Source organism: Gymnoscopelus braueri, assembly GCF_963280865.1.
Source record: "Gymnoscopelus braueri genome assembly, chromosome: 23".
NCBI classification, from domain to species: domain Eukaryota; kingdom Metazoa; phylum Chordata; class Actinopteri; order Myctophiformes; family Myctophidae; genus Gymnoscopelus; species Gymnoscopelus braueri.
The window spans coordinates 4,818,039-4,842,038 of NC_137625.1; the positions used below are offsets into that span (position 1 = coordinate 4,818,039).

Consider the following 24,000-nt stretch of genomic DNA (forward strand, 5'->3'; position numbering starts at 1 on the left):
AGAGAGAGAGAGAGAGAGAGAGAGAGAGAGAGAGAGAGAGAGAGAGAGAGAGAGAGAGAGAGAGAGAGAGAGGGGGGGGGGGGTGGAGTGGCAAATAGACAAGAGATCAAAGACATTTTTAAGATTTCAAAGCCAACAGTCCCACACTGGGAGAGTGAAACGTTTGGCCTGGGTGAGGAGGATAAACGGTAACCTGGAAACCAGACGAATCTGCCATTGCAAAATAAGAGTCTTCCAAATATCTACTCAGTGATATTAGTCTGGCCATGCCAGGCTAGATAAACGGCAGCGTCTGGTTGCCATTAAGTTATCTTTCTTGTAGGGTAATAAAAAGCCATTAGCCTCAGGTCAACAGCACCATTAAATAAAGCCTGCTTCATGCCAACATAAACAATCATCACACTTCCCTTTGCTCTGCTGTGTGTGTTGTGTGTGTGTGTGTGTGTGTGTGTGTGTGTGTGTGTGTGTGTGCGTGTGTGTGTGTGTGTGTGTGTGTGTGTGTGTGTGTGTGTGTGTGTGTGTGTGTGTGTGTGTGTGTGTGTGTGTGTGTGTGTGTGTGTGTGTGTGTGTGTGTGAATTGGGTAGCACTATTCCTGTGCGTAGTAAAATCCTCATTGTTAAATTAACATGTGTACAAATGTAACCACATGGACCCTTTATGGATAACATCTGTACACTCAGAAATCCAGCACGCACACACACACACACACACACACACACACACACACACACACACACAGAGCCCACTTCCTTTGAAAAGAAAATGCTCTCAGTCTCATTTGAACCAGATCTCCATTTGAACTGCAATGCCCGGGCATTACGTAACCTTGACCTCTGACCCCCACAGCTGCTTTCACTGTGAACTTTTTCCCCCAAGCAAAAAAAAAAATAAGACATTCTCACAGCATCCTGACTGTGTGCTCATCTGGCTTATAATTGCAGCGGAGCTGCTGCACTCCTCGCCAGTGTTGCCATGTCTTTTTATTATAAGCGACTTGGGCTTGTTTTTCTGTGAAGTTGCTGGTAAATATTGGTAGTTGTGGGTTGCGGTTTTTGGGCTTGTTTCTAAAGTGTAGTTGCTTTTTTGGTCGTGTCTTCCAAATGTTGTTTAAACCAGTGGTTCTCAAACATTTTCAGGTGAAGGACACCCAAAATGAATATGTATTTACCCCCCCCCCCAAATTAATATGTATTCCTACATATTAATCTACAAGCTCACAAAGCGTTGAGGTGCGACACGTTGTGAGCTTGTAGATCGGCTATTTTCAAATAGCCAATGTATATAGATTTAAAGTGCTCATGAGGCCTATAGTTGCTTCTTTGGGCTTTTTTTCATAGACCTGGATGCTTATTTCTCTCATAATATCTGGCAACACTGGTCCTCGCACCCTCGTGTAGTAGAGGAAACGCATTCCCAAGATGCTTCAGAGCGGTTCTCTGACTGGCCCCTTTGTTCAAAGATACAATGCATCTTTATATTTATGCGTCTCCTATTGACCATAGACCCGGTCATCAAATCGACAAAAAAAAAAAAAAAAGTACATGAATTCAAGGCTTCATGGGTGTGCAATTGATAGAAAATAAATCTTTTTTTTTTGGGGTGAACTACTCCTCTAAGACTGCAGCAGCCAGAATCCACTAAAATGTAAGTCAGATTAATAGATTCCTCAGATATTCCAGTTGAGTTGTTTTGAAAAAAGCAGTCATGTACCCCGCAGCCCCGCTCTTAAACACACAAATCCTATAGTTCAGTGGTTCTCAAACTTTTTCATGTCAAGGACCCCCAAATTGATATGTATGTGGACCCCCATCTCAAAAATAGTTTGTGCCAGGGACCTACAGAGGATGATGTGTCTGCTGTGAGGAGACAGAGAGACAGACAGACAGACAGACAGACAGGCAGGCAGGCAGGCAGGCAGGCAGGCAGGCAGACAGACAGACAGACAGACGCTTGTATTACTGTCAAAAATATTTGAATATCTAATTATATTATATACTATATTAAATAAATAAAATGTTTTTGCCGGTTTTCATATTGTTTGACACAGAATCAGAGCCTGGACGGCAATATCTGTGGGATTTTTTTTTACCAGCTTTCTATCTGTGGAACTACACAATGGCCAGCACTGCTATGCCCTATTAATCCCAGAAGAGCGAATCTGTGAATCTCTCTCCAACTTTACTCAACTAGCTAAACGTTGTCCCCATGTCACCATGTTGTTTCAGACACCGCGGAGAGAGCTGTTTTTATTAAGGTGTTGACTTTATGGGGAGTGGGGACCCTCACAGGGGCCAAGCTTCCTTTCATAAACTCTGTTACTGAAAAAAAGGTTCCTGGTTTGTTTTTCTTATTAAGACTGCAGCGCTTCCCCCCCTCGGGACTGGAAACCAGTGTTGCCAGATTGTGTGAGAGAAATAAGCAACCAGTTCTATAGGGAAACCAATCCCAAAAGAAGCGACCAGGCCACATGAGCACTTTAAACCTATATGCATCTGATATTTGAAAACAGCCGATCTACAAGCTCACAACGAGTCGCAATATTCAAATATTGAAACATTTTAACAACAAAAATCTTGTATGGGAGGTGGTATGGGAAGATATTTTCAGATGGCGGGGGGGGGGGGTCGTGGACAATTACATATTTAAAAAATGTGGGAACCACTGGTTTAAACAACATTTAGGAAGAAAGCCCAAATAAGTAACTACACTTTAGAAACAAGCCCCAAAAAAAAACAATATTTACAAGCAACTTTACAGAAAAACAAGCCCAAAGTCGCTTATAATAAGCAGACATGGCAACACTGCTGGAGACAGCTATAGAGAGAAGACAAAGAGAGGGTCTTATCTTCACAGAATGTGAGGCTAATAAACTCAAGTTCTGTGAGAAAAGACAGATAATGGAGGTTGAGGCTGAGTGGGAGTATGCAGTGGTGGAAAAAGTACTCAAAAGTATCAATACCATCATGTAAAAATACTCTGTTACAAGTAAAAGTCCAGTATTCAAATGTACTTAAGTAAAAGTACAGAAATATGGGCATCAAAATATACTTTTACGTTTTTTTAAATGTATGAAAATCCTTTGAAAATAGCAGATCTACAAGTTCACAACACGTGCTGAAGTGGTTAATGTATGTTTTGTAATGTTAAAGGGATATTTCACTTTCAAATAAAATAAACATTAAAAATAAATATTTTTAAAAAATGAAAAAAGTTATGGCAAAATCACGGCCCCCTCACACATTAGTAGGACACTCTAATGCATGAGGGGGCCGTGATTTTTCCATTACTTTTTTCATTTATTTTTAATATAGTTTTTAAATGTTTATTTTATTTGAAAGTGAAATATCCCTTTAAGTAACTAGTAACTCAAGTTTTCAAATAATTGTAGTGGTGTAAAAGGTACAATATTTGCCTCTGAGATGTAGTGGAGTAGAAGTAAAAGTATTGAAATGTTTAAATACTCCAGTAAAGTAAAAAATACATGGAAAGTGCACTTAAGTACAGTACTTGAGTACATGTACTGTACTTGGTTACTTTCCAGTCCACTGCTGGTCGGGAGTTGTGCAATCATTTCCACTGGCAGAGTATCAACTCTTTTAGCCGCTTGTTTACTTTGGTTTAACTCTAAAACTTTGAAATAGCACCAAATATATGAACTTGCCTATTGTTTATTGTTGTCTATTATGTCTGAGATCTAATCCAAATTAGTATTACTTATTGAGGGCCCTCTAAACTTTATAACGCAGAACAAAAAGCAATAAAAAAAAAATACTCCAATAGCACTGTTTTCTTTTTGTGTGTGTGTCAAAAATATGTTTACTTCACCAAATGAAGTACAAATGATCTTGTGAGCCAACAATGACACTCAAAAAGCTTTTTGATATTCCATATCGTTTTGTCTCTAACTGCCATCCAAAAGTTGTGGAAAAGAATGATTTGAAAAATATATCAGATATCATCAACACAACATCCAAGCAATCCCAAAGTGTGGTAGTTTTGTTGAGGGTTCTCTACAGCAGTGCTTCTCAAACTCTTTCATGTCAAGGACCCCCAAAATGACCACCCATCTCAAATATGTTGTGCCAGGGATTTTTCAAAAATAGCAGATCTACAAGCTCATAGCGCGGCACGAAGTGACGCGCTATGAGCTTGTAGATCTGCTATTTTAGAATAGCCAAAGTATAAAATATTGTTAAAGTGGTTAAAATGATTGTGACGCTATATAACTTGCTGGGGACCCCCTGGTACCCCCCCAAGTCCCCGGACCCCACTTTGAGAAAGAACGCTCTACAGAGCACACACCCAGCTGCAATTGCCCATAGGTGGCACCACAAATGCGAAATGTTGAACTGTACGTATACTAACCATTGTGTTTCCTGCACTGCATCTGTACAGAGTAGACCTCTGACATAGACCTACTGCACATGTAAACGGAGCTAACACCTTTAAACACATTTTAAATCTGAGGCTTTTTTTTGTACACTATTTAAATAGTTTTGGGACAAATGTTGCCTATTGTGTATTGTCCCAAAAGTGACTGCAAAAGATTGCTGCTATTTGTTTCAAAAAGCTTTATACTCTTTATATAACGTTGCAATGTAACATAGCTCTGTTTAACACAATGCTGTACGCCCACCAACTGTATATACGGTACTTTACTGATTTTTTTCTGAAGTTGTTTTTATTATGTTTTGACAATTGCTTTGGCAATGTAAACGTATGTTTTTTCATGCCAATAAAGCTCCTTTGATTTGAAAAATGTAATTGAATGTATGTCGTAGAGATGCTGCCCCCCCCCACCCCCCACCCCCGCAGCTTCCTCTTGTTCTGATTGGCTGCACCCCTCGACTGACACAGCCCTGGTTAGGCCCGCCTGGCCTGGCGGAGATCTGCTCTCCTCAGAATGCCCCCCGTTGTAGTTCATTGAATTTCTCTCTCTCATCTCCCCAAACTCTGGTTAATTTAGCGCCCAGAGCGAGGATGGTCTTACCGTGGGGTCGGCGATCTTGGAGAGGTCAGGGTAGAGGTAGTATTTGAGGCCCATGGCTGCTCCAGGAAGTGTCACCCCACGGATGAAAAGGATGAACAGCATGAGGTACGGGAACGTCGCCGTGAAATACACCACCTGGAAACGCACGCACGCACGCACAAAATGTACATTAAAATAATACACAGTGGTGTAAAGTACATTTACTCAAGTACTGTACTTAAGTACAATTTTGGGGTATCTTTTACTTTACCTCCACTCTCAGAGACAAATTTTGTACTTTTACTCCACTACAATTATTTGAAAACTTTAGTTCCTTGTTACTTTGTAGATTTTCATTATTATTACAAAACATACATTAAAGGAGCATTTCACCCCTGGAAGAAACTGCAATCACTCAATGGTAATAGTATTTGTAGTAGATAACAGTAGCACAGTTTAAAATTTGCACCCTATGGCCAGAAAAATAATGAAATCTGTGTGTTTGACTAGGGTTTGACTGGACTGCTGCATTACTACAATGACCATAATGCTTTGGTGCACTGCACCTCCTTGTGGCAGGGGAGGTTGCATGTGGGTGTGATCTCCAACAATAACATCCAAACAGCATGCCAGTGTTGCCATGTCTGCTTATTATAAGCGGCTTCTTTCTAAAATGTAGTTAATATTTGGGCTTGTTTCCAAATGTTTTGATTGTTGTTTAAACCAGTGGTTCTCAAACATGTTCATGTATTTTTCCACAGACCCCCATCTTAAATTATAATTTGTGCCAGGGAGCCCCTAACAAATATGTGTCAAAAATATTCCACATTTTGCACTTTTTCCCCCCTCAAGATTTTTTTGTAAATAGCAGATCTACAAGCTCACAATGGGTCGCGAAGCGTTGTGAGCTTGTAGATCGGCAATTTTCAAATATATAATATCCCATGTCTAGGTAAAGTGCTCTTGGCCTAGTTATCTTCTTTTGGGCTTGTTTTCATAGACCTGGCTGCTTATTTCTCTCACAATATCTGGCAACACTGGCTGTACCTCACACACGTTCATCTAGTTACATATATTTCCAAGGATTCGTTAGTGATGTCATATCACTGACACATCCTTGGTGTCTTTATGCAGTTCTACTTCCGTGTCGCATAGTAGTGACATCACTGTCGAATCCTTGGTATTATGATCCTAGCCTTTCGCGACGGTGTTTGTTTACCAGCGCTGCCACTCCACGCTGTATTTTTTTTTCAAGCTTGCGCTTATGAAACACTACACAGGATTATTATTTCATGTCAACATTCAAGTACAACTATCAGAAGATAACTCAGGTAAAGTAATGCCTCACTCTGCAAGGGGGGTTGCCCGCTGGCCGCAGCTAATGGGAGTGGCCGAGTGGGGAAAGAAGGTTGAACAAAGTGTTACGGACACCCCATTGGGGCTGTCTTTGGAGCTGGTCTGACTGAGACGCGCCGAGACATGTAGTGCGGAAAGGAATGAGACCAATCTCTCGTGATGTAAATAACGTCACGATGTCGTCATACCAGTAACCTGAAAGATGATTGTATGACATTCTGTATAGTAGTGTGTATATCTGCCTGCCTCTTATATTTCATCATGATTTGTGTGCATGGGGTTCTCATCTTAAACAAGCTTAGTGCTTAATGAGGGTTTCCAGTTTAGTAGACCTTGTATTGTGAATTTGTACTTCCATGTACTGTTATGTACTGTCATGTACTATTCTCATGTATTTCTAAATAAACTACATCAATCAATCAATCAATGTACTCGAAGATTACTAGATATCTAAAAACACAGATTATACAAAAAAAAAAAAACAGGATCTTGTTTCTTGAGTCCTAAACTTCATTAAAATAAGTTTTCGGTGAAGTGTCCCTTTAACCTCTTCAGCCATATGCACTCCTATTTGAGAATAGACAATCTACAAGCTCACAACACGTCGCATCGCAATGCGTTGTGACTTGTTGTGAGCTTAGTCACAACATCTAAATATCTAAAAGTAAATATATTTTCAAAAGATTTGTATACATTTTGAAAACTTAAAATGGAACTTTCTGCATATTAGGAGAACTTTTACATTTGGTACTTTAAGTACATTTTGAATACCGAACTTCACTTGTAAAGTTGTAACAGACTATTTCTACTATTGGGTATGGGGATACTTTTACTTCAGTAAAACATGTGAGTACCTCCTTTCTATGGGAATAGAAAACTCCCCTTGTGGTCTCTTGATAGAATATTTTTCAGGACAATTTTGAAAGAAATGGATGGTGTCCCCACCTTGCCTGTGGACTTGATTCCCTTCCAGATACAGAAGTAACATATGACCCACGCTATGGCCAGACAGAGGGCCAGGTCCCAGTGGATGTACCCAATAGACATGTCGTCTGACATCCTCAACACACGGCGCCTGAAGAGGAGGAGGAAGAGGAGGAGGAGAAGGAGAAAGAGAAGGAGAAGGAGAAGGAGAAAAATAAACTTGTTTTAACACCACCTTCCGTATCGTCGCTGTCGGGCACAAACCTCCTATCTCCACTCTAACTTTTTTTTTTTTTTTTCATAAATGAACGCCCCTACTTGATCATACTACAGCATCACACGAAAGAGCTTGTAGATCTGCTATTTTTGATACTTTTGTCCATTGACGCTTTTAAAAGGGGACTAAAAACCTTTCTTTTTAACAAGGCGTGTGCCTAGATGGACTTATTGATGCCTTGTGTGTTTTCTTAGCTGTGTATAGTTGACCATTTTATTCATTTCACTGTTTATTTTATTATTATAATTTTTTTCTCTTGCTATGTAGCACTTTGAGATTTGGTTCAAATACAAAGTGCGTTACAAATAACATTCAACAGGTCATGTGTTAAAGGCACATGATAGCTCCCTGACTAACATGGAATTCTGTACCAGTTGCAGTATGTAGGATCTGTTCACTTTCAGAGTTAAATCAGCACTCTACACCAGTGGTTCAGGCTGTGACCCCCCCCAAAATAATCATATTTAAACTGGAGCCCCCCCCCACACACACACACACACACACACACACACCCTGACAAGCACTTGGAGTTGAAGCATTAACATTTAGTTTGACTCGGTTACACAGATTAATATTGTGAAAATAGCAGATCTACAATCTCACAACGCCTCGCAACGCATTGTGTCCAGGGTAATTTCTCTAGGAAAACTGCTCTACGCTGTAATAGTTTTTCAAAAAGCTTTTCTTCTGCAACATACAGCACAAAATAAATCTAACATTCTACAAATCCATCATAGCAAGACAGCATGGGGGGGGGGCATATTCAAACCGTTTTCCCCTTTTATTGTGTCCATATGGACTCCCTCCTCAAATGCAGAAAGCGTCCGCAAACATCTGCACCATAAATACAGATGTTTCTGTCCGCCTACAGTTTACTTTAGCCAGCTTCAGTTTAAACTTTAAGAGCTGAGAGAGAGAGAGCGAGAGAGAGAGAGAGAGAGAGAGAGAGAGAGAGAGAGAGAGAGAGAGAGAGAGAGAGAGAGAGAGAGAGAGAGAGAGAGAGAGAGAGAGAGAGAGAGAGAGAGAGAGAGAGAGAGAGAGAGAGAGAGAACACACATTGTTCTCATCTGTAATGGGCAGCGCAGAGTAAAGTTCTCCTCTGATTTCCCAACATCTGAGCCTCAAAAGAAAGCAGGAATTCATTAGGAGGAGAGAGTATGCACCCACGTTACAAAAGCCCCCTGACATTTTGATCCTGTCAAGTTCAAACCTGATGGAATTTGCATAATATTGCACTGTAATGGAGATGTTTTGGGACTCCCTCTGGTGCCGAAACAGATTAATCTGGATGTTGTTTTGCAGTGATTGTGAGATGTAAACGAGAAGAAACCCCTGTTGTTGTGTGGGAAACATCACTGAAGAAGATTGCTTCCATGAACCAATGATCCGGCAGCACCAGCTACACTGGGGCTGAGAGGATTGAACTGTGATTCATGAGGGGACTCCCTCTTTCTTTGGTGTGGCGCCCAGATGGCGCCTAAACCCTAACCTTTAACTTTACAAAAACTATGCCTAAACCTAACCTTAAGCCTAACCTTACCAACACTATACCTGACCCTAACCTTAACCTCACAAACACTATGCCTAAACCTTAACTTAACCATAACCTCACAGAAACTATGCCTAAACCTAACCCTAACCCTAACCTTAAGCTCACAAACACTATGCCTAAACCTAACCCTAACCGTAACCTCACAAACACTATACCTAACCCTAACCTTAACCTCACAAACACTATGCCTAAACCTTAACTTAACATTACATTACATTACATTACAGTCATTTAGCAGACGCTTTTATCCAAAGCGACTTACAATAAGTGTATTCAACATAGGTAGGGAACGAAAACTACTAATCACCAGAAGTCTTTAGTGCATTTTCTGCAAAAACAAGCAACCAAGAGTATACCTAGCGCTAAGGTAAAAGTGCAATATATCAGCTACCTATTTCCTTAAACAGATGAGACAAAATAGCTAAATCAAATGAGCATGAGCTAAAACAAATAAGTGTATCGACTAAACAAGATCCAATACACAATCCAATAATCCAATAAACAATACAGCAATAGAAAACAAGCGTTCGTACAACTAGTTAACAACAAGTAGGTCAGGCAGAGAGGAAGGGTAGTGTTTCCTGAAGAGGTGGGTTTTCAGTCTGCGGCGAAATATGGGCAGTGACTCATAACCATAACCTCACAGAAACTATGCCTAAACCTAACCCTAACCTTAAGCTCACAAACACTATGCCTAAACCTTAACTTAACCATAACCTCACAGAAACTATGCCTAAACCTAACCCTAACCTTAAGCTCACAAACACTATGCCTAAACCTAACCCTAACCGTAACCTCACAAACACTATACCTAACCCTAACCTTAACCTCACAAACACTATACCTAAACCTTAACTTAACCATAACCTCACAGAAACTATGCCTAAACCTTAACTTAACCATAACCTCACATTAACTATGCCTAAACCTTAACTTAACCATAACCTCACAAACACATATATGCCTAAACCTAACCCTAACCTCACAAACACTATGCCTAAACCTAACCCTAACCTTAAGCTCACATAAACTATGCCTAAAACCACGTTGACCTGGGCGAAACACCAGGAAAAGACAGAGTCCGGACTTATGATCCTGTTGAGCATGCGTGTGAGCGTGACTGCGTGTGTGCGTACATACGTGCGTGGGTGTGCGTTGTCACTTACATCCAAAACTCCTCCTCGGGAGACGTTGTTCCTCGGGAGACGTTGTTCCTATATATAATAAAACAATTTATTATATATATATATCGCTGTTGTCGGGCAGAAACCTCTTATCTCCATATTTTAATTAACACCCAAATACTTGATCATACTACAACGTCACACAAAAGTATCAAAAGTAGCGGTTCCACAAGCTCAAAATGCGGCGCGAAGCGCCGCGTTTTATTCCGCGGCACAAAATCTTTTCAGATGGGGGTCCGTGGCCAAATACACATTAATTTAGGGGTCCTTGACATGAAAAAGTTTGAGAACCACTGGTGTAGGCAGGGCCGGCCGCTGCCATAAGCAATATAAGCGGTTGCTTAGGGCCACAACCACTACGGGGTTTTTTTAATTTTTACTTTCATATTGTAATTATGTCATGTATCTCCTATCCAACAACTAGCGTTATTATTTTAGTATGCAATAAAAAATGACATGCTTTTATAATGGGGGTGTTTGGGAGGGGGGGCCACCCCAAAAAATCTTGCTTAGGGCCACGGAAATCCTAGGGCCGGCCCTGGGTGTAGGCAAGCACCTGTTGCGGCTACAGTATTGGGGTAATTGTGTGTATACCTTTTGCTACACATATTTTCTATGCAAATAATTTGTTTTAAGGGAGTAGTTCACCCAAAGAATGACTTCTTTTCTATCAATTACACGCCCCATGAAGCCTTGAATTCATGGAGATTTTTTTTGTTTTGGCGCATTCCTAAGCCAATCATTTGAGCGGCGGAGTCTCCGGTAGGAGACTTAATACAATTTTAACCAGACCTGACAGCGAATAATCTTACTGATTTAACAAGTTGTTATTGTTAATCTTTCCCACGCACAGGCCTGTAGCCTTCATTACAGAAGGTCAGAAAATGACCTCTTCCTCCTAAATCAACATTATGGGTGTGTGTGAGAATACACGCAGACCAGTACAAATGCTTCATTTCTCGTAATCCCCACAAATCACGACCTATCCACAAACCTTTCAACGCGACCTCGCAATCCAACACACGCAGCAGGTCAGGCACTATGTGCAGCAGCACCATTAGATCCATGAATCATGTTTAATTCCTCTTTAACTGCTACAGATGAATGTTGAAACCACTTAAAGCTGCAATGCATAACTTATTTTTTATGTTATTTGTTAACGAATCAACATGTTAGAGTGAGTTAATCCATTCAAACCGGGAAAGCTGCTATATATATATATATATATATATATATATATATATATATATATATATATATATATATATATATATATATATATATATACATTTTTCAGAAAAATCTGAGGATTTAGGTTTAGATTTAGAACAGTGGCTCTAAAAAATTGCAGATACACAAGCTCACAGCATGTTACTTATACATCTGCTATTTTTGAACATTTTAGAAAAATCTTGAAAGTGCTTTGAAAGATTTTGAATAATTTAGAATCTTTTAACACAAATCTTCTCTTCTGGGGGGTCCCTGGCACAAAACATTTTCAGATTGGGGTTCCGTGGCCAAATACAGATCATTTTGGGGGTCCTTGGCACAAAAAAGTTTGAGAACCACTGGTTTAGAAGGTATTTGTAGAATCGGCCTCAGGTCTTAATGGGTTAATAGGCCTGTTACAACTGTGGTGGTTGTACTTGGTCTACATGCTCTTCTATTGAGACATTTAGATCCTAATAGGACGGCTATTGGTTGACAAGAGGTATCGATGAAAATCAAAGGGAAATATCTCACCTTCCCAAACAGGCTCTCCGTTACGGCTCAGTTTTCAACGGTTTTGCTCTGCGAAAATAGTCGATCTACAAGCTCAGAGCATCTTTTTGCTATTCTTCAAATATTTGGAAGTGTTTGGAGATTTTCGCCTAAAACGACATGCCCAAATAGGGGTGCCAGGTTGAAGACCGTGTTGCCAAATCCGCTTATTATAAGCGACTTTCGGCTTGTTTTTTTTTAGGGGGCTTTTGTTTACTTTTTGTTTACTTACTCACTTATATGGGCTTGCTGTCTAATGTTGTTTAAACCAGTGGTTCTCAAACATTTTCATGTCAAGGACCCCCAAAATGAATATGTATAAACGTGAGCCCTAATCACAGCTGGACTTACATGTCACTGTAGTCGTCAGAGTAGTAGGACGGCGTGGTGTTGTTGCTGAGGAAGGACCAGCTGGAGTCTGTGTTGAACATGTGGGGGTTGGCGTAGACGCTCGGTCGGTTGTGGCACATCTCTGAACAGAGAGGAAACACATGCTGTATCGTTGATGTCGGGCAGAAACCTTATATCTCCATATTCATAACTTTGTTTCTTCTTTCTTTGATGTTCCAATTGTATCTTGTTTGAATCGTCTGTTAAATATCTTTGTCTTAATGTATGCAGTGTATCTTGTAATTTGCAGACCCCCTTGAAAACGATATGGTTCATCTCAAGGGGTTATTCCCCAAAAAAAGAATTTCAGACTACAGCGTCACACAAAAGCGTCAAAAGTAGCAGATTCGCAAGCGACGCGTTTTGAGCTTGTAGATCTGCTACTTTTGAATTAGAACCCTGGAAAGTAACAGTTTTGGACTTAAGAGGTTTCCACCCGACAGAGACAATACACACAGTGTGGCAGGTCAGCTTCTATCACATGACACGTTTTGTTATTTTATATTATTATTGGCAATGCAATGAGAAGGAGTCAAAATGTTTCACTTTCATGGTATGTGATGTAACAAAGTTTCTAGAGTAAGTTCGGGTTTTCTTTTTAGGTTAGGGTAGGAAGGGCTGTAGTTGGTTTTAGGTGAGTTTAAATATAATGTCTTTTCTGAAATATATTGTTTATTTATTGTACATTTTACATGACTTATGTTATGAGATGTATACTTGTTATGTGTAAGAGGACCACAACGGACATAAGTCCTGGACTTTATTGTGTTATAACCTCTTTATTGTTTTAACTTGTGTTATGACTTTTCAAATAAACTAAACTAAACTAAAGTGCCTGTAAAAGCAGCACTATGTACTTTTTTTAATGAATAAAATGTAATTGTGTCCAATCTGTATGGTAGAGTATGTTAAGCAAGGGATAAGTGACGGGTAGCTGGTCATTATTGAAAATTAAAGCCTGACAGGGTGATTATGCACCGACGCGATATTACACGGCTACTTACATGAATACATAAATAAATTGACCTAAAATTAACAACAAAACGAAGTATTTCCTTCCTTACGGCATTGAAAGTATTCCATAAGTGTTGGGCTGGGTGGGCGGACACGGTCGCCTCGGAAAACAAATGAAAGTATTCCATAAGGTAACCGGAAGACTCGCCCTAAAACAGGCTCATCCCCATTTCATATACAGCCGGATTTGCCTGTAATACCGCCAGATTTTCCCCGGGGCCACTGTGTTTTGGGGCGAGCGTTTTGGTATTCTTTCCCTTGTTGCCGTTGTAGCCGTTGTTGCCGTTGTTGCCGTTGTTGCGCTACGGTCGCCTCGGTAAACAAGGAAGTGTTGATCAAATAGAATCATTTGTATTGATATTATTGCATCGTCTATTTCTCACTTCAAATGTTTTCAAAAACATTCTTGAGAGCAACGTTTAGTTGTAATTGACATGGTGTGTTTGTTTACATGGCTGTCATGTTGGATACAGCATAACATCAAGCAGCGCAGGTTGATATGAGCAGGTGCTCTGAGTCTCTGATTAGACAGGTTGATATGAGCAGGTGCTCTGAGTCTCTGATTAGACAGGTTGATATGAGCAGGTGCTCTGAGTCTCTGATTAGACAGGTTGATATGAGCAGGTGCTCTGAGTCTTTGATCAGACAGGTTGATATGAGCAGGTGCTCTGAGTCTTTGATCAGACAGGTTGATATGAGCAGGTGCTCTGAGTCTTTGATTAGACAGGTTGATATGAGCAGGTGCTCTGAGTCTTTGATTAGACAGGTTGATATGAGCAGGTGCTCTGAGTCTCTGATTAGACAGGTTGATATGAGCAGGTGCTCTGAGTCTTTGATTAGACAGCGGTCTGTTATAGAGCTCATTGGTCATTATCCAGCAATAGCACACCACTGAATTCAGCGAATGACCAATCAGAATCAAGCATTCAAACCAAGCCGTGTAATAATACAATGTAACTTATATACAATTTGGGGTGGTTGTATTTTGTCTCCCTGCTCTTCTATTGAGACATTTAGATAATGTCAAAGGTCATGTGGATTCAATGTATCCCCTGAGCAAGCAGGCAGGCACTAATTGCTCAATGATAAAAAAAAATGTCAGCACTTGCACAGGAAACCGGGTTCAAATCCGGGGGTAGAAGAGCGGAAAGTGCAGCTTTAACCAATGTGTTACAACAGCACATCATTGTGTAAATTGACAGCCTTTGAAAGGAAGTAAAAAAAACGATTAAAGAAACGATGAAGACTTCCTGGAGTAAATCTTCAGTAAAGAGAGGAGGATACGTGGTGGTTTTGCACATCCGATAACCCTGGGGTTTTGGTGGGCTGGCGGCTTTTATTGCACATGTGTCGAACACCAGCGCAGGCGTTTGGTGACACCGCCTTGTTGTAAATCAGTGGTTCTCCAAATGATTTTATTTATTTATTTAGGGGGGAGGGGGGGTCCAGATGAAAGTGACTATTTTAGGACTTTTAACCCATTAAGACCTGGAACTGTGTCATTTTTAGATTTGAGCTAAAAAGCATTATTTTACACTTTGGGCTATTCAAAAATAGCAGATATACAAGCTCATAGCGCGGCACCGAGTGCCGCGCTACGAGCTTGTAGATCTGCTATTTTTGAAAAATCGAGAAAATGTGTGAGAATTAATATATTTATATTATTTTAAAGCGAACATTTTTAACTCAAATCTTTGCTTCTGGGGGGTCCCTGGAACAAAATATTTTTATGGGGGTCCGCGGCCAAATACATATAATTTTGGGGGACCTTGACATGAAAAAGATTGAGCACCACTGATATAGAAACATACGTTTTTCAGAATACTGTTGAGATTTAGGAGACATGTAGAATCGGCTTCAGGTCTCAATGGGTTAAGACCTTTTTAATACAAAAACAAATACTGCAACTGCATCAAAAGTAATCAACATATTATAAAAACTGGTCAAACATTTGGCCAAATTGTCAAATAATATAAGAAAGAAGCAAAAGTTTAGAAAATAGCTGATCTACTAGCTCACAACGCCTCGTGGAACCCAGTCACACTACGTGTAAATGTAATGCCTCACACTCCTACAATTTCAAGTGCTTGTCAGGGTGGGAGGTCCCCAGTTCAAACATGATTATTCGAGGACCGAGTGCCGCACTATGAGCTTGTAGATCTGCTATTTTTGAAAAAAACATGAACATTTGTGCAAATCTTTCAATATACATATTTTTTTAAGCGAACATTTGTAACTCAAATCTTTGCTTCTGGGGGTCCCTGGAACAAAATATTTTGAGATTATTATTATTATAATTTTTTTTAAACTGTTAGGATTTACAAAACATTTTTAGAATCTGCCTCAGGTCTTAACGGGTTAAGTTGATGGTACAATCCGACTTTACGTCCGGTAGAGAGACGTAATTGCAATAATGTCCGAATTACAGCCAAAGCGGATCTACACACCGCCCATTGGCCGACTGCTTCAAATAACGTTATTGACATAGTTAGCCATTAGGTGTCTTAGCTGACACCATGGGTCCATTAGGTGTCTTAGCTGACACCATGGGTCCATTAGGTGTCTTACCTGACACCATGGGTCCATTAGGTGTCTTAGCTGACACCATGGGTCCATTAGGTGTCTTACCTGACACCATGGGTCCATTAGGTGTCTTAGCTGACACCATGGGTCCATTAGGTGTCTTAGCTGACACCATGGGTCCATTAGGTGTCTTACCTGACACCATGGGTCCATTAGGTGTCTTAGCTGACACCATGGGTCCATTAGGTGTCTTAGCTGACACCATGGGTCCATTAGGTGTCTTACCTGACACCATGGGTCCATTAGGTGTCTTAGCTGACACCATGGGTCCATTAGGTGTCTTACCTGACACCATGGGTCCATTAGGTGTCTTACCTGACACCATGGGTCCATTAGGTGTCTTAGCTGACACCATGGGTCCATTAGGTGTCTTACCTGACACCATGGGTCCATTAGGTGTCTTAGCTGACACCATGGGTCCATTAGGTGTCTTACCTGACACCATGGGTCCATTAGGTGTCTTAGCTGACACCATGGGTCCATTAGGTGTCTTAGCTGACACCATGGGTCCATTAGGTGTCTTAGCTGACACCATGGGTCCATTAGGTGTCTTAGCTGACACCATGGGTCCATTAGGTGTCTTACCTGACACCATGGGTCCATTAGGTGTCTTAGCTGACACCATGGGTCCATTAGGTGTCTTACCTGACACCATGGGTCCATTAGGTGTCTTACCTGACACCATGGGTCCATTAGGTGTCTTAGCTGACACCATGGGTCCATTAGGTGTCTTAGCTGACACCATGGGTCCATTAGGTGTCTTACCTGACACCATGGGTCCATTAGGTGTCTTAGCTGACACCATGGGTCCATTAGGTGTCTTAGCTGACACCATGGGTCCATTAGGTGTCTTAGCTGACACCATGGGTCCATTAGGTGTCTTACCTGACACCATGGGTCCATTAGGTGTCTTAGCTGACACCATGGGTCCATTAGGTGTCTTAGCTGACACCATGGGTCCATTAGGTGTCTTAGCTGACACCATGGGTCCATTAGGTGTCTTAGCTGACACCATGGGTCCCAGTGTCTCAATGGAAGAGTAGGGAGACCATCTCCAACCACTGCTGTACTATTTACAATTACCAGTGGTGGAAAAAGTACTCACATTCTTTACGTAAATAAAAGTACCAATACTGCAATATAAAAATACTCTGTTACAAGTAAAATTCCAGAATTAAAAATTGACTTGAGTAAAAGTACAAAAGTATTGGCATCACAATGTACTTAAAGGATCTACACCATGAATTTAAAAAAAATATTTGATATTTAATATCATATGGTGTATGTCCCTCAAACCTTTTTCAAAAGGTTTGAGCCTAAATCATCACTCAGATATACTCATCCCAAGTCAATTGTCTCTGGCTTATACAGCACTTTCAGCTGCAATACCAAAACGTCCTCTTGGGCAGGGGGGGGGCTACTGAGCAATTCTGTCTGTTTTATTATTAAAAATTATTAAAAAATTATTAAAAAAAATATTAAAAAAAAAATAAAAATGAAAAATTCTGCATAAAAAGAAGCATCTAAGAAAAATACAAAATCGAAAAAAAAAACACTTTGAACATTTTTGAACAATTCCACCAAGTGTTTGAGGTGCCTGTTTCACCCACTTCCGGGGGGCGGAGCCAAAATCCGAGCCCGAAGTATTTGTTCGTAGACCCCCACTTAGGGGGGGTAGAAAAAGTTTCGGAGCGATTCGGGCACTTTTCATTTAACATTGGGTTTGCCATCAAAAATGTTTGACATCATAAACATTTCCATTCTGAGATCGCCTGTTCAGACACGCCCATTCTGGAAATCCATGAAATGAGAAGGAATGACTGAATAAAAAAAAAAAAAATTTTACAAGAGACACTGACCCCAAAAAATACAAAAAAACAAGAAAAAAGTGATTTTCATGGTGTAGACCCTTTAAAGTACCAAAAGTTAAAGTACTAAATATTTGAAAATAGCAGATCTACAAGCTCACAACGCGTCGCATCGCGACGCGTTGTTTAGATCGGCTATTTGAAAATAGCCTATGTATAAAATAGGTTTAAAGTGGGTAATGTATGTTTCATTATATCATAGTTTATATCTGAAAAGTAACTAGTAACTAAAGTTTTCAAGTAATTGTAGTGGAGTAAAAGTACAATATTTGCCTCTGAGATGTAGTGGAGTAGAAGTAAAAGTATTGGAAATTGGAAATACTCAAGTAAAGTACAAATACCTCAAAATTGTACTTAAGTAAATACTTAGTTACTTTCCACCACTGACAATTACAATTTCAATTTAGGCATTTAGCAGACACTCTTAATCTAGAGCGATTTACAGTAAGCAAATCTTTGAATATATATATTTCTTAAAGCTAACATTTGTAACTCAAATCTTTGCTTCTGGGGGGGGGGGGGTCCCTGGAACACAACATTTTGAGATGGGGGGGGGTCCCTGGAACACAACATTTTGAGATGGGGGGGTCCCTGGAACACAACATTTTGAGATGGGGGGGTCCCTGGAACACATCATTTTGAGATGGGGGGGTCCCTGGAACACATCATTTTGAGATGGGGGGGTCCCTGGAACACAACATTTTGAGATGGGGGGGTCCCTGGAACACAACATTTTGAGATGGGGGGGTCCCTGGAACACATCATTTTGAGATGGGGGGGTCCCTGGAACACATCATTTTGAGATGGGGGGGGGTCCCTGGAACACAACATTTTGAGATGGGGGGGTCCCTGGAACACAACATTTTGAGATGGGGGGGGGGGTCCCTGGAACACAACATTTTGAGATGGGGGGGGTCCCTGGAACACAACATTTTGAGATGGGGGGGTCCCTGGAACACATCATTTTGAGATGGGGGGGTCCCTGGAACACAACATTTTGAGATGGGGGGGGGTCCGCGGCCAAATACATCTTTTAGGAATTTATATTGGCCAAATACATCTTTTAGGAATTTATCAAAAAATATTTTCTAAGTCCTAACAGCATGTTGCTATATCAGCGGTGCTCCAACTTTTCCATGTCAAGGAACCCTGAATGTATTTGGCCGTGGACCCCGCATCTCAAAATATGTTGTTCCAGGGACCCCCAGAAGCACATAGCAGAGTTAAAAACTGTTCGCTTTAAAACATATATCCATATTCAAAGATTTGCACAAATTTTCCATGATTAAAAAAAAAAATTGCCAAAGAAATCTTAAAATGACACAGATGTGTTCCCGGTCTTAACGAATTAACCATAAAAGAACCGTCTTTCTTGTTTAGGACCAGGAGCACAAGGTCCGCACATCTTACCAGTGTTCCAGTAGTTGTCGCAGGAGGCCCAGGGCAGAGGGTACTTGAAGGAGTTGTAGAGGTAGAACAGAGCCCAGGCCAGGATCACAATGTAGTAGACGTTCAGATACATGACGATCACCTGGGAGGCCATCCCGATCCCTGCAGGACACAGAGCACATGTCAGACACGTGTCTTATGTTTGCTTTGTGTTTGTGTGGACTGGACTGGAGAGAGAGTCTTTCCAGATGCTGTTATTGTTCAAGTTTCAAGTTCAGGTTTTATTTATTTACAGTGCAAAAATCACACAAATGTCTCGCGATAGCGACATACCCTGAAGAAGGCACAAGCCGATAAGCGTTAGTGTTTTTTTAAAGTAATACTAGGTAACGTTTTCAACAAAACTAAAGTTAAATTGTATATCTTTTGTGAGTGGCAAAAGTTTCACAACACCCACTCCATGAATTTCACCCCCGGAAGCCTTTTATTTATATATTTTCTATTGAACGTGGACGGGGGGGGACTTTCCCGGGAAAATGACGTTCCTGGCCAACGTCATGACGTCGTGGCCGACGTCCTGGCCGACGTCATGACGTCGGCCAGGAACTACCGCAACGGTTTCCTGTTTGGCCAGGAACTACCGCGCTAATAACAAAAAGGAACCTCACGCTGATTTTAAGAGAATGTAGGATTGGAAGATCGAAAAAGAACAGAAAAAGAAAGCACAGCTCATGGTAACTAATGCTCCACTGGCTAAGAGAAACGATCCGTAGATAGTATAAAACAATTAAAAGATCGCTTTTTGAAACGCTTCCGGCTTCCGGTGAAAACGAATGGAATTCTGGGTAATCGAGGACTACGGAAATTGTATGCAGTGACGGTAGTGACCAGCAGAGGTTGCTAAAAATCGTTATTTGTGATTCTGCATTGTACAACTTGAATGTCTGTTAGTAGCCCAAATATAATAAAGGCCTTTTACCTACAAAATGCTGGACCTGGATTCTTTCCTCCTTTTTGACACAATGTTCCCTCTCTCCTGAACACTTAACAACATATATCCACACAATATACAACAACATAAATACAATAATAAAATCAACATTTAGAAACAATAAGATCATGGACACAAGCCGAGATTATGATCGATTAGTTGGACACTTTTATTTAAAATAATCGCTTCGATTATTGTGTCCAATAAACTTTGTTTTTAAGCAGACTTTTAGATATAATTTGTGTCGTCTGTTGTATTGTACTATGTGCACTCATCGTTTCAGGCAAATTAAATCGAGCGGTTCTGATTTCTCATACTGACGTAGCTATTTACATCAAACTTTAGTATTGGGAGAAAATTCTCTGACTGATCCAGAACATTCACTGAGATGATAGAAGATACAAATGCTTTGCCAAGGATAAGTCATGACTGTCAGAACCAAAAAAAACTATAAATCAATCGTTTAAAAATAAACCCTTTCAAAGATGTTAAGATACTGTCAACCTAGAAGCTCACAAAGTCACTTTGATCATGTCAAAGGACACCTGCTAACTCATTCCTTCCACATTTTGTGATCGATGCCAGATTCAACACTTGGCAAAGCGTCCAATAGTAGTTAATTGTGTCGAACACAAAAAAAGTATCACATAGGAAAGTGTTACTAAAATCCTTACAGCACAAACATATTGTTTACGGCACGGCTCTGTAAAAAAGTGTGTGTTTGTGTGAGTGTGAGTGTGAGTGTGTGTGTGTGTGTGTGTGTGTGTGTGTGTGTGTGTGTGTGTGTCCGTCTGTCCATCCCGGGGCTAATTTCGCAAACCGCTGTAAAGATCATTGCCAGATTTCTCGTGCACGCTGCCAGTAGGCCAAGGAAGTACCTCCATGCATTTCCTTTCCACATATGTTTTACATCTTTGTTTTGAAATTTTTCACTTACATTTTACAATGGAAGACATTGGGTGTGTCGGATGTGGCTGAAACCTTGCCCAAAGGTGTCATAGCTACGTATGTCATAGGAAGATGACTGATGTCATAGATACGTATGTCATAGGAAGATGACTGGTGTCATAGATACGTATGTCATAGGAAGATGACTGATGTCATAGGCTGGCCTCATGACATCCGAGATCCATATGAATGCCACGCCGTTATTAGGCCCTGTCTTGTTGTTTAAAGCAGTGGTTCTCAAACATTTTCATGTCAAGGACCCTAACATATTAGTATTGCATTTGGCCGCAGACCCCCATCTGAAAATATTTTGTCCCATGGGTGGTGGACCTCTATACAACATTTTTGTTGTTAAAATGTTTAAAAAAATATTCCAAATGTTCCCCTTTTTTTTTTTTTTGCAGATCTACAAGCTCACAACGAGTCACATCGTGTTGTGAACCTGATGTATTTAGGTTTAAAGTGGTTAAAACTGATTATGATGCTATATTAACTTATTTAGCTGGGGATCCCCTGGAACCCCCCTCAAGGACCCCTGGGGGTCCCTGGACCCCACTTTGAGAATCACTGGTTTTAAATTGAAAGTACAGCTGATCTGGGTAGACTGCTTTGATGTCATGACATTTTTTAGATTTTTTTATTGCTTTTTCAAAAAATACCCTTACTATAACGAAAAAACATCACATGGATACACCTGGGACGTATCATCAGTGTTGTAGCCTGGGGTAATAGGATGTTTCGGGTCTCGCAACATACACCTTCGCCCAGGTGACCCAGCCAGGGTTGATCAAGCCCCGACTTACGTCCCAGGTAGCTACCCACGGTCAGTCCTAAATAGGGAAAGACAGGGCCACTCAATACGCTTGTCCGAAACATAGAGGGACTAGGCTCTGTGGATGGCCTCCTGGCCGGGCTCCTCCTCCGTCTCACCAGGTCCAGGACCTGAGCGTTGCACCAGACTCCCCCCGCTCCAAACATTTCATTCTGGTGTGATGGTGTCTTGGCCCGTGGTGGTCCTGCAGGCTCCCTTTGCGGCTTACTTGAATGGCCCTCCTAAAGGCCTCACCGTGGATTTGTTGGGCTTCTTCACGGAAGAAGCCCAACAGACGGAAGACACAGACTGGGGCGCCAACCCAAACTGCTCCCGGATGCCGTCTACATTCCGGCTGTCACCCGTCTCTCCGGTGGTCACCAATCTATTCCTGGTTGTCACGTAGTCTATAAATTCCTATGAGCCACTATAAATAGAATAACTATAACGAAAAAACATCACATGGATGCACCTGGGACGTATCATCAGTGTTGTAGCCTGGGGTCATAGGATGTTTCGGGTCTGGCAACATACACCCTCGCCCAGGTGACCCAACTTAACTCAACTCTATGGATGACTATGCCAACGATATGAGATGAATGGAAGCCTTGTTTCGTTTTTTACCCTCAAACATGGGGCAGATCTTCCTCCAGGCCGTCACCCCGCCCTGGCTGGTGTACTGGCCCAACGCCGTCTCCAGGAAGAACACAGGAATACCACAGAAGAAGAGGAACACAAAGTAAGGAATGAAGAAGACCCCTGTTGAATACACACACACACACACACACACACACACACACACACACACACACACACACACACACACACACACACACACACGAAGAAGAGTGAATAGTCTCATATAGGTTCGATTAAAAGGTTTTACCCTGTTATACACCATATCGTCGCTGTCGGGCAGAAACCTCTTATCTCCATATTCTAACGTTTTGTGTTTTTTCGTAAATTAACACGCTACTTGATCATACTACAGCGTCACACAAAAGCATGAAAAGTAGAAGATCTACAAGCAGAAACGCAGCGCGAAGCCAAGCGTTTGAGAACCACTGGTGACCAATTGTGACCAATTGTACATCACAGAATGATACTGTATCGTTACGCAATATCCAGAGGGGAATATCGGACCATTACGCCAATGATGTTTTGTCGCTTAAGAGCAGTGGCAAAGTGAGGTCCGGGGACCCCCAGGGGTCCTTGGGGGGGGGGGGGGGGGGGGGTTCCAGGGGGTCCCCCAGCAAAAGTAGTTAATGTACAATCATTTTAACCACATTATCCAATTATACGTTGACTATTCAAAAATAGCAGAGCTCACAGCGCGTAACTTCATGCCACGCTGCGAGCTTGTACATCTGCTATTTTTGAAATGTTTAGAAAAATATCGAAAACATTTTGAATAATCTAGAAGAAAAAACAACAACACAAATCTTCTCTTCTGGGGGGAAACTTGGCACGAACAAGTTTGAGAACCCACTGTCCCAGGACTTTGAAAGGAAACCCTTTTAATGAAGTGAATACAGAGTGCCATTGAGACCGTTATGAAGGGAAATGCGTTGACATGGCTGATAGCCTTCTAAAGCCCCGCCCACTGCGTGCAGACATGAGTTCCGGTCCCTGCGGCTGCTCTCTAACACTCTTCTCTTTCTCACGATCAATCTCTTGGAATCTCTCTCATCGTCCGTTCCTCTCACAAATACCCCCTCCCATACATACACACACACACATGAAGCACTATAGGGGTTGCACAATACATCGTTTCAGCATCGAACAATCGCAATGTACAGACATGTGCGACAGTGACATTGCAATGGAGGCAAATTGATCCTGTGCAGTGACATTGTACTAAAACGATTTTCATTACGATAGCCTAATGTATATACTGTAGCAATATAGGTTTTTCAAAAAACTGTAGGATTTAGAAGACATTAAGTAGAATCGCCTCATGTCTTAATGGGTTAAAGAAAGTT

The 24,000-nt window shown here is 41.1% G+C and overlaps 3 protein-coding genes across 5 annotated transcripts in view; 1 reads left to right on the forward strand and 2 right to left on the reverse strand.

The window, feature by feature from the left end:
* The window catches only part of LOC308079306 (NACHT, LRR and PYD domains-containing protein 3-like), a 201,639-nt gene that overhangs the window by 90,690 nt on the left and 86,949 nt on the right, over positions 1-24,000 (forward strand). The window lies entirely within an intron of this gene.
* Positions 1-24,000, reverse strand: part of LOC308079217 (sodium- and chloride-dependent GABA transporter 2-like) — a gene marked incomplete at its 3' end in the record, with an annotated part of 35,745 nt that overhangs the window by 7,609 nt on the left and 4,136 nt on the right. Inside the window, exons 3-8 of the mRNA XM_080420593.1 lie at positions 22,643-22,777; positions 19,290-19,430; positions 12,376-12,496; positions 10,246-10,293; positions 7,272-7,401; positions 4,992-5,126 (exon numbers count right to left, since the gene is read on the reverse strand). Of these exons, the coding sequence (XP_080276719.1) occupies positions 4,992-5,126; positions 7,272-7,401; positions 10,246-10,293; positions 12,376-12,496; positions 19,290-19,430; positions 22,643-22,777 (710 nt within the window). The remainder of the gene's footprint in view (positions 1-4,991; positions 5,127-7,271; positions 7,402-10,245; positions 10,294-12,375; positions 12,497-19,289; positions 19,431-22,642; positions 22,778-24,000) is intronic.
* Positions 9,149-24,000, reverse strand: part of dusp16 (dual specificity phosphatase 16) — a 182,731-nt gene continuing 167,879 nt past the window's right edge. Inside the window, exon 8 of the transcript XR_013932593.1 lies at positions 9,149-9,168. The gene's annotated coding sequence lies outside the window, so the exon portion shown is untranslated. The remainder of the gene's footprint in view (positions 9,169-24,000) is intronic.